This window comes from Arachis duranensis, chromosome 7, assembly GCF_000817695.3.
Source record: "Arachis duranensis cultivar V14167 chromosome 7, aradu.V14167.gnm2.J7QH, whole genome shotgun sequence".
NCBI lineage: Eukaryota > Viridiplantae > Streptophyta > Magnoliopsida > Fabales > Fabaceae > Arachis > Arachis duranensis.
The window spans coordinates 51489410-51502724 of NC_029778.3; the positions used below are offsets into that span (position 1 = coordinate 51489410).

General features: G+C 36.5%; 2 protein-coding genes across 6 annotated transcripts; one reads left to right on the plus strand and one right to left on the minus strand.

Annotated features, from left to right (window-relative positions):
* The first annotated feature begins 4533 nt into the window (after window positions 1-4533).
* On the plus strand, window positions 4534-5530 carry LOC107459003 (ESCRT-related protein CHMP1B). Its single transcript, XM_016077227.3, has one exon. It carries the CDS (start codon window positions 4684-4686, stop codon window positions 5293-5295), a length of 612 nt encoding a protein of 203 aa, XP_015932713.1. The 5' UTR covers window positions 4534-4683; the 3' UTR covers window positions 5296-5530.
* A 676-nt stretch (window positions 5531-6206) lies between these two features.
* Window positions 6207-10371, minus strand: LOC107458999 (jacalin-related lectin 19). 5 transcript variants are annotated; one of them, XM_052252262.1, is made up of 5 exons: window positions 10217-10371; window positions 8459-9785; window positions 8177-8350; window positions 7888-8068; window positions 6931-7052 (listed from the first exon to the last, which is right to left on the minus strand). In XM_052252262.1, coding segments are annotated over exons 2-5 (1668 nt in total). In that variant the 5' UTR covers window positions 9770-9785; window positions 10217-10371; the 3' UTR covers window positions 6931-7050. The 5 variants fall into 5 exon arrangements, with proteins under 5 accessions (XP_020983581.1, XP_015932708.1, XP_052108222.1 ...); XM_021127922.2 differs by lacking the exons at window positions 8459-9785; window positions 10217-10371 and adding an exon at window positions 6207-6743 and having other exon boundaries at window positions 6840-7052; window positions 8177-8307; XM_052252261.1 differs by lacking the exon at window positions 6931-7052 and having other exon boundaries at window positions 7518-8068.
* Window positions 10372-13315: the final 2944 nt, after the last annotated feature.

The window sequence follows — 13315 nt, forward strand, 5'->3', positions numbered from 1 at the left end:
TAAACTGCTGGCTGATTGATGTTTTATTACTGGTGCATTCAATTTTGGTTCATGATGTTGTCTTTTGTGTTAGGCATGCCATGTATCCATGCCATAGCAGCAATAAGGAAGAGGCATGATCATCCAGAGGATTATGTGCATCCATGGTTATGCATGGAGTCAATACACAAGACATATGCTCATTGTATTCAGCCTGTGCCAAGTGAGGAGTTCTGGACAAGGACTGAGTACTCAAGGCCGGATCCTCCTATCATAAAGAGACCAATTGGCAGGCCAAAAGTGCATAATAGACAAAAGGATCCAGCTGAGCCAATGATGCAACAAGGAGATAAGTTGAAGAGGTCATTCAAAGTCACTTGTAGTAAGTGTGGTTCATTGGGATATAACTACAAGACATGCAAGGGCGCTCCATCTGATCCCAATTGAAAATCTAAGACAAAGAAACCCAAGAAGGGTTCCACATCTCAGTCATTGGCAGTCATCCCATTGTCACAGTCAGCTCCAAATGATAGTGTAAGTAATTTGCTTTAGGAGTAATCTGTTTGATTTCTTAACTATGCTAGGAGTTTATGTGTTTACTTGAATGTTTATTTACTAATCTGTTTTATATGTTTAGGAGTAATTTGTTTGATTTCTTATCTATTTTGGTCAGGATGCTCCACCTACTCAGGATGCTCTACCTAGTCAGGATGCTCCATCTGGTCATGATCATGACAAACCTAGTCAGCAATCCACACCTGTTGTAACTTACTAACTGTTCAATGTGCATCATTAATTAATTAATGACTACTTTGTCTAATTGGTTTGAATAATTACAATGCTTTTCAACCCATCTCTCAACACAAGTCTCAAGTGGTATCATCACAGGTCCTTCCAATCCTGTGGCAGCAACACCAGCAGCACCCTAAGTCAGGCCAGGACCAGCAACCAGGAGGACACCGTTTAGACCTCCACTCCAAGTTCCATCAACAGCGGCCCAAAAAAGTCAAGCAACTCTACCGAAGATGAAGCCCAGGCAGAAGATATTCAGGCCACCAGCTCTGTTATGCCCCAGTCCACAACCCCCCTCAAAGTCAGCCAAACTCCGCTGGCCCACAACCACCTCAAGTCCTACCAGGAACAAGTGCAGCAGCTACCCAGGAGACATTAGTGGCAGCAAGCACGGCCACAACCAGATTATTCAAATTCATCCCTAATCCACCTACCATTGTGCCAAAGAAGTGAAGAATTGTGTAGCTTAAAGTTATGTTGATTTTGGAGTTTAGGTTTATACCTATTTCTGCACAGTTTGGCTTATGCTTTGTATTTTGTGTTTGAGGCTTACTTTTGACATATTAAACTTCATCAAACTATTCAATTTATGAGACTTGTTCATTTTGGAAAGATTTAGTAAACAATGGCTATGAACAACTTGTTTAGCAATATAACATTCTCTTTCTAAATTATGCATGCAACTACTGCCTCTAATTCCTCAATGTTTCCATGTTTATTTAGATATTCAAAACATAAGTTCAACATACTGATATTATAACTCGAGTTCCATTTAGATTACAGGACCATAACTTGTCAAAATGGCATGTTTCAATACATAAGATGAACCTACAACATACTATTCTCTATCATGATTGTTATAGTTCATCTCTCAAGCAATAGCTACAAAAAAGGAAACAACAACAGCAAATATAATTATAGAAATACACAAGGCTAATGGGTTTTTCTTCTTCTCCAAAGCAATAATCTTCTCCTCCAAAACAACCATTCTATGATCCAATTCATCTTCCTTTTTCTCTACCTCTTCTACAACTTCAACATGTTTCTCAACGAAATGTCTGCTCTCACATATGCAACAATTGCTTCCTATTCTGGCAAGATGCTCATCGACTCAAATAAAAAATTTACAATGAGGTTTCTTTCCCTGTCAAAATCATCAAAATCATCTACTGCCCGCATCCATCTCAGATCAAACCAAAGCCAGAATTTTTAAATTTACCTTATAGAATGGACAATCCAAGAAGATTCTGTTAGGATTGCTGCTAGTCCTCGACATATACATTATTGCATAAACTCCACAAAAGCACCTAGGGGCGACGGCGTCGTTTGGATGGTCAGCATGAACACCACATGGAATTGAGCTTGAAACAGAATTTTCTTCTCTTACTTCACTAATGCTTCTTCTTGAGGTTGATGATGCCTTCTTCGTCGCCATTACTGAAATTTGAACAAGTCTTCTCCTCACCACCAGCCGCCACCACGAAGGAACGACCCAAACGAATTTTAGTATTAGGGCAGCACTCAGAACGACGTCGTTTTGAGTGAGAGGGACTTATGTGTCCCGTTTTCAAATCCTACATCCCACTAACGTGCTACGTGGGAACGCCGTTGAGCCAGGTAAGCATAGGGGGAGCCAGCTCAGCGTTTTCTGTCCGCTCTGAGGGTGGCTCATGGATGGAGGGACTGATCGGTCTTATTTTCAGGAACGTCAGGGATTTAAATGTATTTTCCAATGCTCAGGGATGAAAATGTCCGCGGGTAAAAAGGTCAGGGACTAAATTGTCCTTTTCTCTAATCTAATAAATGATAAATGAGTTGTATCCATTAGAATAAATAAGGAACAAAAATGATTATTAGAGTAAAAGTGATCGAGATAAAAAAGAATAAAAGAAAGATCAATAAAGGGAAGAAGAAAGATTTTGTATGGAGGATGTAAGGATCGGTGATCGATAAAAATAAACTCAGCTTGACTCATTTGTTACCGAGTCATTCCCAAAGTTTGTGCTTCATTTACAGAAATGATTACAAAGTTCAAGATAACTTATGCGTTGGCTTGATGTAGCTATGGGCTAAGCTTTTAGATTATCACGATTTACACATTTGTAATTTGTTGTAGATCATTCACATTATTAGCATCCTTGTGTCTAACAATTTTCTTGTACTTCAACCCGAAAGTAATCAAGTTGGGTTCCATGTGATGTGAGACAGAAGCTAGTGAACTGAAGGTCATATTATAAAGAAAGAAAAAATAGAGAATGTAATGGGAAGTGATTTGTTATCTATAGTTCCGCCCAAATTTACCTATTAATCCTATAACTTGGCCTAAAATTTATCTATAAATCAGAATTATTGAATAACATATACTTCATCTTATATTTTTTCTTATTTGAGTGTTGGAGTCTTTTTACAGGTCCCAATGGTGAAGTATAGCTCGATCTGTGCTCTTAGGACAAAAAACTCCAAATAGACGGAAGAAGGAGTTATATCTCAGCACTAGAAGGAGTTATACTTCGACTCAGATGACTGTGTAGAAAGTCAGAAAGAGTAAGTAAGTTGAACTTAAAGTAAACAAAATGCCACTCCTAATATATCCTACTAGCAGAGGACACTCGAGCCGTTGCATAGACTAATTGATGCTTTGTCTATTAACAAATGTTAGCAGTTTCTCTTTGATAATTTTGTACTAACTGAAGTAGAATCACATGGTATTTTTTATGTTAAGACAACCATCTCTTTGGGGTTTTAGTCTTCTCTTTTAATAGCAAAAAATGAAAAAATAAAACAAAAGAAAAAAAGAAGACAACCATCTCTCCAATCCATCATGTTAATACAACCATATTAAATCTAACTAATTAACTAAAATTCCATTGAGGATAAGAGTACTAACGCAATGATATTTGGCACCTAGTGATTGTATCTCTATCAGAGTTCAGGAGTGAAAAAAAACTGAAAAAGTCATACCAGATTACACATAAATGAACATAGACCATAATAGAATTTGTTTACCACCCATTCTAAGTCAAGTGGTTCAAGTCTTCTAACAAAATATTCAAATGTACAGTACCGCTTATTATCCAGAATATATTCAAAGATTATATTCACAAAAAGAAATCACAAATGATATAAATCGAACATTATTAGCAATATATATAAATAAGATAGGGAAAAAATCCATTTTAGCGAAGAACTCACGGTGTTGCTAGTATATATATATGATGATTACTTTCTCCACTACTTTTGCTGTATGACATTGGTTTGTATTTGCATTTAGAATTGGTGTATTGACACTGGAAATTTGAAATTCTGTAAGGTGTTTGATGAGATCAAAGGGTTTATGATTAGTCGTACATCGTTGAACGATCACAGTTTTATCATACTTATATTTTTGCAAGCCACTACTAGTCTTAAACTGGATCACGTGGTGTTGTGATTGGGCCATTGCAACCCGCTAGGCTCAGGAAAGTCCCCGGGCCATGATCTGCAGAGATGCAGACTCGGTAACGAGTAATCTTCGTGCTGGCAAATTGGCTGAGACACGTGTGGAGCCTTCAATTTGCCGCCGAAGCACGTGGTCGATTTTACAGTGATTCACATAGGTGGGGGTGCTACCACCAACAGAACGGGGCTTACATCCATGTGATCTGCATTTTTTGCATTTTCCAATAAATAAATGGGCCGTGTGCGAGTCTAAAAAGAATATTACAAAAAAAAAAGCAAGTTTCCAAGAGGAAGCCCAAATCGTGTGCTAAAAGCAAAACACTTTCCCTGTTTCCCACAATACAGCTTCCCATCCAAATTCATATTCTCTATCTTGTTTTCTTCTTTCTCTCCGTTGTTTCAAAATTTTCAAATGTTGTTTGTGGAAAAGCCCTAGGTATCCTTTTTTGGAACCGTTGAATCGAATCGATCATCATGGGGAACACGGAGAAGCTGATGAACCAGATCATGGAACTCAAATTCACCTCGAAATCGCTACAGCGGCAGGCACGAAAGTGCGAGAAGGAAGAGAAATCGGAGAAGCTCAAGGTCAAGAAGGCCATCGAGAAAGGGAACATGGACGGCGCTCGAATCTACGCGGAGAACGCCATTCGCAAGCGCACCGAACAGATGAACTACCTCCGCCTTGCATCGCGCCTAGACGCCGTCGTCGCTCGCCTCGACACGCAGGCCAAGATGTCCACCATAAGCAAGTCCATGGGGAACATCGTCAAGTCCCTCGAGTCATCGCTCAACACCGGAAACCTCCAGAAGATGTCGGAGACAATGGATCAATTCGAGAAGCAGTTCGTCAACATGGAGGTCCAGGCTGAGTTCATGGAAAGCTCCATGGCTGGATCCACTTCGCTTTCCACGCCGGAGGGTGAGGTCAACAGTCTCATGCAACAGGTCGCCGACGATTACGGCCTTCAGGTCTCCGTCGGACTCCCTCAGCCGGCAGCACACGCCGTGCCGGCCATGGAGACCGAGAAGGTTGACGAGGACGACCTCTCCAGGCGCCTCGCCGAGCTCAAGGCTAGAGGTTAACTTATAATTTTTTCAAGAACGGTTGGAAGAATCGTGTTTTGAATGCAGTGTTACATAAGCTACATTGTTAATTATCGTTACTATTACTAGAACTAAATGATGTTGATGATCATGATTGCTGATACTGAACCTTATTGAGAATGAATGAGAGGAGTGGTTTGTGTATATTTTACTGAATTTGGTTCCTAAGATCTTGTTGCTGTTTTATTATGCAGACTTAGCTTTATGTTCTAAATTTCTTTGTTTATTTGTTTGATTGATAATCTTTTCAGAGATCAAATTGATTCATGCATGATCGTTTAGTTCATAGTTGCGTTTGTGCCTCCTTCAATTCCATATGGTCCAAAGCTTCTGTAATTGCTCTCAAATGTCAATTACCTACAATACCCACTCAACTTGACCAATAACTCATTTTGGTCATTGTAGCTTAAACTGTGAGACAAAACCATAATTTTATAGTATCAGAGTGAGATAGAGTGATGATGAATAATGGTTTTAGACGTCTCCTATTCTGAGCTATTAAGCTACAGTTCATTCCATTCCAGTTTAACATGCTACTTTCCACATGGAATGATCGCATTTTCTGCTACGAATCGGATATATATTATTTAACTAGGCACTTCTATCTATGTATATGGTTAGTGCGCATCAGCTTTTTGAAAATGAAGCGAAGATCTTTCTACATTTACGAATATTTTGGCATCCAATTCTGTCAGACTAAAGCAATAAGCTACTCATGTGGTTTATATTCCGCCAACAAAACCAGAATACAATACCATCACTTTTAACCTACTGTTTATTCAAGATATTTTATATTCACTCGTGTTTCTAAGTGGATATAGATGGTGTTAAGTTCTTTACTAATCAATTACATTAGAAAAACAAAATTACTTAGAAGAATAAAAATCGTATACAAAACACAATTTTATTTTGTTATGGCTTGTTAGCTAACATCACAATATCCTCGTTTCACATAGACTATATTTTATTCTCAAACCAGACGATATTCCTTACATAAACTAGTAAAGAAAAACGAAAGTTTAAGATCACAATTCACAAACATAACTGCATAAGATATCCACACTCTGAGTACTAAATTCCCTATGTTCTTACTGGTTCTCCTTCAGAGACGTAGATCTTGGAGCAGTGCTTGTAAGCCTGTACAAGCCTCTCTGAACCTTGTTCATCAGTGACTTTGACGACGGTGCACTTGCCAACGTGAATGTAAGCGAATCCAAATACCAATCGCTTCGCCCCTTGAACCCCACAACTTGCCCTCCATCTACTGAGAAGGTGAATGGGGTGCCTTCTTCAACTCCGTATGGTCCAAACGTTCTGCGGTTGCTCTTGAACGTCAAGGACCGAATAACTGGGGTGCCACCACGCACAACCGGACAGTAGTGACCACTAACACTGATCAAGTACTCATCTGGATATTGCAGCTTAATCTGGGAGACATCAAATCAAACATGGTATAAGTCAATCCAAGACTTAGCTACATGAATCAGATGGCACTTAGCCTTGTATATTTGTTTTGAACTTACCTCAGCTGTTCTTTTGCCTCCAACTCCTCCATGTTTTTCAGCAGTGAAAGGCTTTCCATTCTTATCATAAACCACACGGATCGAGTCTATACAGCGATCATAAACTAATGTGATTTCTCTCACTCCTGTGAAGTTCCCATCATCCCAGCTTTTCCCTCCATTTCCTCCCCATGATCCCACTGTTATGCTTTTCTTCTTCTTACCTGTTCCTTCCTACAACATTTTTTAGACTATATGATGATGAAAACAGATGAAACTTGACTGAAAAGAAGCATAACAATGTAAGCAGTGCTAAAACTTTTAACAATAGCATAAATGAACAGCATGACCATTGTTATTCAGACCAAAACTTTGCCTTGCCAATTGCTATAGATATATTCTTACAAGATGTTCCTATTTAACTTTGGCAATATAAAACTGGACTAGTCCCTTTGCATGAGTAGTTCTACTGAACAAACATTGAAGACTAAGAAGATACACAAATTAGATTGTAAGAAACAACAGGGAGTTGTTCATACTTACCATAAGGGCAATTAGATTGTGAGATGATGTATAACTGAGATCAAAAGAAGTTATGTTATGACAGCACAACTATTAACAGTGATGGGAACTGATGTTTAATATAGGCAATCAAAGTTGGTGCATTTTATGCAGAATCTGATTCTAAGAGAATATCGCTTTTGAATTATGATAAAGCAGTGTCCCCATTCCCTATGATACTCCATTGACACGCCAAATGGAATACATAACATCTGGCAATATTTGTCTAAGTATCCTGTGTGAAGGATGGTAGGAATCATGCTCAATATAGAAAATCTTCCTCGGAACAAAATTACCAGCAACTTCATGACATGAATTTTAAAAAGGAGACGCTAAGAAAAGAATAGTGCCAATCGAATAAATTCCAAATAGCAGTGTTTAAACAATTTTCTGTCAGCCATTTACAAATTTTGTAGGGTTTCCGCTGTCTCCACATGCTGTAATCGAAAACTCCAGAACAATCTAAGATTAATCATCTGGCACGACCTTGATGCATACAATGACTTACACCAGTTACACCAGGTTGAGCTATGAGGAGCACATTTGTCGTCCCCAACTTCAAACTCCTCACCATTCAGGTTTTTAATCTTGACATCTTTCAAGAAGTGCCGCCAGCATTTATTGCTCGGAGTGCTATAGCTGCAACAGATTGGATCCTCGCCTCTGAACCTTATCATTGTATACACTAACTGCAATGATGTCACATTGGAAATAATAGCAAAGTAAGATTTTGACAGAAATAAAATAATGCCTTGCATAATCACTGAACACGTATTGAAAATCCAAAAAAGAAATACCTTGAGGAAGTCACTGCCACGGGGTGATATAATAGTTACCAAGACAGGATGTGTCCGCAACGAACCATATACTATGTCTTCAAGACGTGCTGAAGGAGATTTGAAAATTTTAATGCTGAGGTCTGGCAATGGAGGAAGGCTGATGTTGGTCAAATCCTCATGTATAGCAATATTCTGGATTAAGCAACCAAGTGAGTAAAAGTATATGAAAAAATAAGATAAGGAAATGGCATAGGATCAAAGCAGCAAAGCAAATATGAGATGAAATTTGAAGAAAAGTACCTTACTGGATTGGAGAACCAATTTAAATCCTTTACTATCGAACTTACGAATAAACGCTCTTGCTAAAAACCAGAATCTGTCACCATGTACAATATCTTGGTCTCGAGATTCTAGAGAAAGTTTGGCATCTCTGAGGCAGAAAGGATCAATACGAACGTAAGGCATTGTTTCACCTTTGTACTCAAAGGACAGAAGATTAGGGGTGTCTATTAGAACAAAACTCAACTTGTTGCTTCCTTTCAAAACAATTCTCCGGAGCTGCGGGTTAGAAATTGTAACATATTTCATCTTATCGGGTAAACTCAAATCCAAATTTTCAAGCAAAGGAAACTTGGAGATTTCATTTTTACAAAACTCACGTGTCACTTGAGGGTGATCTAATGACAACCTTCTCAGAGACTTACAGCCCTCTAAATTAACTTTACAAGATGTTGATTTCTTGCCACGATACCAAAATGTGTCTAGATTAGGAGCACTGAGATCAACCGTATTCAGTTGCTTGCAGTGGTGGACGTCAACCCTATTGAGTCGAAGAAGATTTGAAACCTGTAGATTTTTCAAACCTGCACACTCTATGAATCTTAAATCCTCAATTGAGCGACAGCCAGAGATAAAATTTTGAACGTTGTGCTCAGCTAAGTCAATTTTTTGCAGACAAAGCCTACGAAGATATGGAAGCATTATGTTATCGCAAGCATCCAGTTTACAGCCACTCAACCTTATCCCAGTCAATGTTTTGGACAAAAAGAATGTTTCTGGCAATGAATAGCGCCTGCTGTTTTTTATGCCAAAATGGAGATCCAGTTCTTTGATACACATTCCGCTGGCAATACTTAACCAATGGGCTACCTGTGGAGCAGCTTTTAAGTTACAGGATGTCATATGCAGCACCAATTTCTGAATGTCCGGATTTTCCTCAATGCGGGTTTGTAGACTGTTAGATACATAATCTTTAAATCTCTTTTTCTTGTTATAACTATTTCCATGTCGAATTCCTGCAATGAACTTTCTTTCATCAAAAACCAAAACAGCATAAGAATACCACAGTGCTCTCCATCTCTTGGACAGTACACTGGTTCGAACTGCATCATCTACATTACGAAGCTGGGCAAAGATGTGATGGATGACATGTTCGGGCAGTTGCGAGATACGATCTATGGATTGAACGCTCTGGTCCATTTGGTTCAAATCTTTTTCACCTCGAATTTCATTATGTCTAGAACCCTCTTCAACTAAGTTAAAACTATCCTCTTGCTTTAGCTTCCTTTTCCTCCCCAAGCGCGTCTGAATTTGCATTCCTCCGGAAACCATTTCAATGGGCAGATATCTGGAGTAAAAACAGCCATAATTAGTAAAAGAATACCATAATAATAGTCTGAAAGATTTGTATTTAACACACCAAAGATTCAAAGAAGTGCACATAAAGGGCCACGTTGAGGCTCATTCTATCCTCCTAGCTATAGAATTGATTAATATTATCCAACTATCATAACAATACGACAGATAATCCAAAAAACAGAGTCCTGGCTATAATCAATTTAGCTACAGTCCTACGCTACTTGAAACACAAACTATTTACCAATTCCCTACCTTACAAATTATGAATATCAACAACGGAAAAAAGTCGAGAACTTCAATAATTAGCATTAACAACTCTCTGCAATGCAGCATCCGGAGTTAAAGAATCAAACTAAAACTAATCAATCAAGCGTAGATGACTTGAAATTGACGACATTGTTGACGAATATGATAACATACCGTGGTTAATAAAGCGAAGCATGCAGCATGCAAGTGAAGGACACCAAGAAATCAGTGCTCGCGTGAACGCACGCAAGGATTTGGCGGGAGAGGAAAGAAAGCCCCGAACTTGACGTAACTTTCTCCACAAGCACGAGCTGAAGAGAGAGCAAGGGTTTCAGAGAGAGAGAGAGAGAGAGAGTGACATGGAGAAAAGGGGTTTGCTTTATATAGAAATTAGAAATAGAAGGATGAAAAAACCGTGGGCTACTGTTGTATTGGGCCACAAAATTGGAAAGTCAAAGCAAAAATTAATTTGATTTCTAAAAATAGAAAAGTTTTAATGTTTCCTTGTTTCAATTAAAAACTTTCCACTTTTAATTTTCTTAATTTGTTAACAAAATCCATACTAAATACTTTAAAAACATGCAGTATCAATTTAATAACATTATTCGCAATTTCATATAGTTGACACTCGTATAAAATTATTATTGTTATTAATTAATTAATTATATATTTAAATTATTTTATAATAAACAAAATAAATAAAAGTATGTTAATTGTTAAAAAAATATTGATGTCAAAATCGCGTGTCTTATAAAAATATATGATAAAAATTCACATGCAATTGTTTTTATATGAAATTGTTAATGAAAAATTATTAGATAATAATTTTGTCAAACATATCAAATCATCTAATTATTTTTAACTAACAATTTTATATAAAAACAATTACACACGAGTTTTTACCAAAATATATATATAATATGATAAATATCAATTTAGCTTTAAAAATTATGCATGGCAACTATAGCCAAATATTTTATAGAATAGTTATTAGAATTGAACCGATATTTAAATTGATCTAATTATTAAGTTGCTGGATTATTGGTTAAAATAATAACTAGAATCAATTAATTTGGGCATAATTATATAAATTTTTATTTTATTTTTTTTATTTTTATAATAAATATCTTTTTTAGTTTTATTTTAAATTAAATACTTATCCTTTTAAATTTGTAAATATAGTTAAATTTTATTTTGTAATATATTTAATAAAAAAATATTATGTATAGCAAATAATAATTTTTTTATTTTAATCAAATTTTATATGGTTTGATCAAGTTTATTTATACAATTTTATCGAATTTGATCAAATTAGACCAAATTAATTACTTAATCGATTTAAATAATTGTCTAACCTCAAGACTAAAGTTAATGATCGGAGGACCGTATTTATAATTATATTTTGTAGATTTATAATTAGAGTAATGTTATATATCATAAATTTTATATGAACTAAATCTAATTAAGTTAGATAATAAAATTTGAAATAATATTAAATATAATTAATTTTTATTATATTAAATTAATTTAGTTAGATTTGGTTAATAAAAAAATTTAACATGCAGCATTATTCTGGTTAATTAATTAAAATAGTAATAATAGAAAAAAACTTAAATGCTAATCAGTTATAATAGTAAGGGCAATTTACTAAAATAAACAAACTGTGTGAAATGTTTACCCAAATACATAAAATGGGATCCTGTTACTTGAATGCGCAAATTCAATTATATGTAATCCGTGGGAGGTTAGAACGGTTTTGCTTTTCTACGTAAACCGTGGGAGGTTTCCACGGTTTTTGAACATTGAGTTGCATGCATAAACCGTGGTAGGTTACCACGGTTTATGAAGAAAATGATATGAGTATAAAACCCGGTAACCTACCGCGGTTTATGAAGAAGTTTGCATAGGCATAAACCCCTCTAACCTCCCACGGTTTATGCGTTGTAGTATATAAATATGTAATCCGTTGAAGGCTATCACGGTTCATTTGCTTCACCAAAAAATTTTGAAAGTTGTTGTGTTGAGAGGAGCTTCTGGAAAATCTTTGAAGGTTTGAAGGAGGAATCCGATGGAGCCAGCGGAGTCTGAGGATCGCTTGTACCGACTAAATGGTGTTGCTCACGTGGCAGGATACCTCGATGAAGAGGTAAGTTATTATTATTAACATTGTTATTAATATTGTTAGTAATGTTATTTATATAAATGTTGACGTTATGAGCGTTGTTATTTGTAAAATTATTTTTTTATGTGTTTATTTAAATCGTTATTCTGATTAATATTATCTATATAAATATTGATATTGTTATGGTTATTGTTAATATAAATATAATTGTTTATATAGAAATTGACATTATTATGGCTATGGTTAGTAAGAATAATTTATTTTTATTCTTCTTGTTATTCCTAGAAAAATTATTTATATAAATATTGATATTATTAGGATTATTGTTGGTAAAAATATATTTTCTTATGTTTATCCTTATTGTTACTCTGATTAGACTTATTTATATAAATATTAAAATTATTATTGTTATTGTTAGTAGAAATATTACTCGTAGGTTAGAAATTTCTATGACCATGGTTATTGTTAGTAGAATTTAATTTTATTATTTTTATTGTTATTGTAGTAATTTTTTATAAGTTATTTTTGATGGTTTTAGTGATGGATTTATGTTGAAGGTTTTTTTTACCCACATTTTGCAGCCTGGTAGGGTTATTAGCGGCGTCAGAAGACAACAGAATATGCCGTTACATGATCGGATTATACCCTATCTGGAGACAGCGGGGTTGTATCATTTGGCTAGGCTTAACAGTCAGTGGTTCTGGGTCGATGAGCCTCTCCTTAGCGCATTTATTGAGCGGTGGCGTCCTGAGACGCACACCTTCCATATGCCTTTTGGGGAGTGCAGTATTACTTTGCAAGATGTGGCATATCAGCTTGGTTTGCCGATCGATGGTGAGCCCGTTAGTGGGTGTCTGACCGAGTTTGAGAATTTTATGGAACACGATAGGCCAGCATGGGTGTGGTTCCGGGAGTTGTTTGGGGAGTTACCTCCACAGAGTAAAGTTAAGCAGATGACAGTGTGCTACACATGGTTCCATGAGAGGTTCCGGGTTCTCCCAGCAGATGCTAGTGATGAGACCGTGCGTGTATACGCTCGTGCCTATATTCTGATGCTGTTGTCCTCTCAGCTGTTTGCGGACAAGAATGCAAACAGGGTCCACCTTCGGTGGTTGCCTTATTTGGCATCGTTGGACGACTTGGGTAGATAT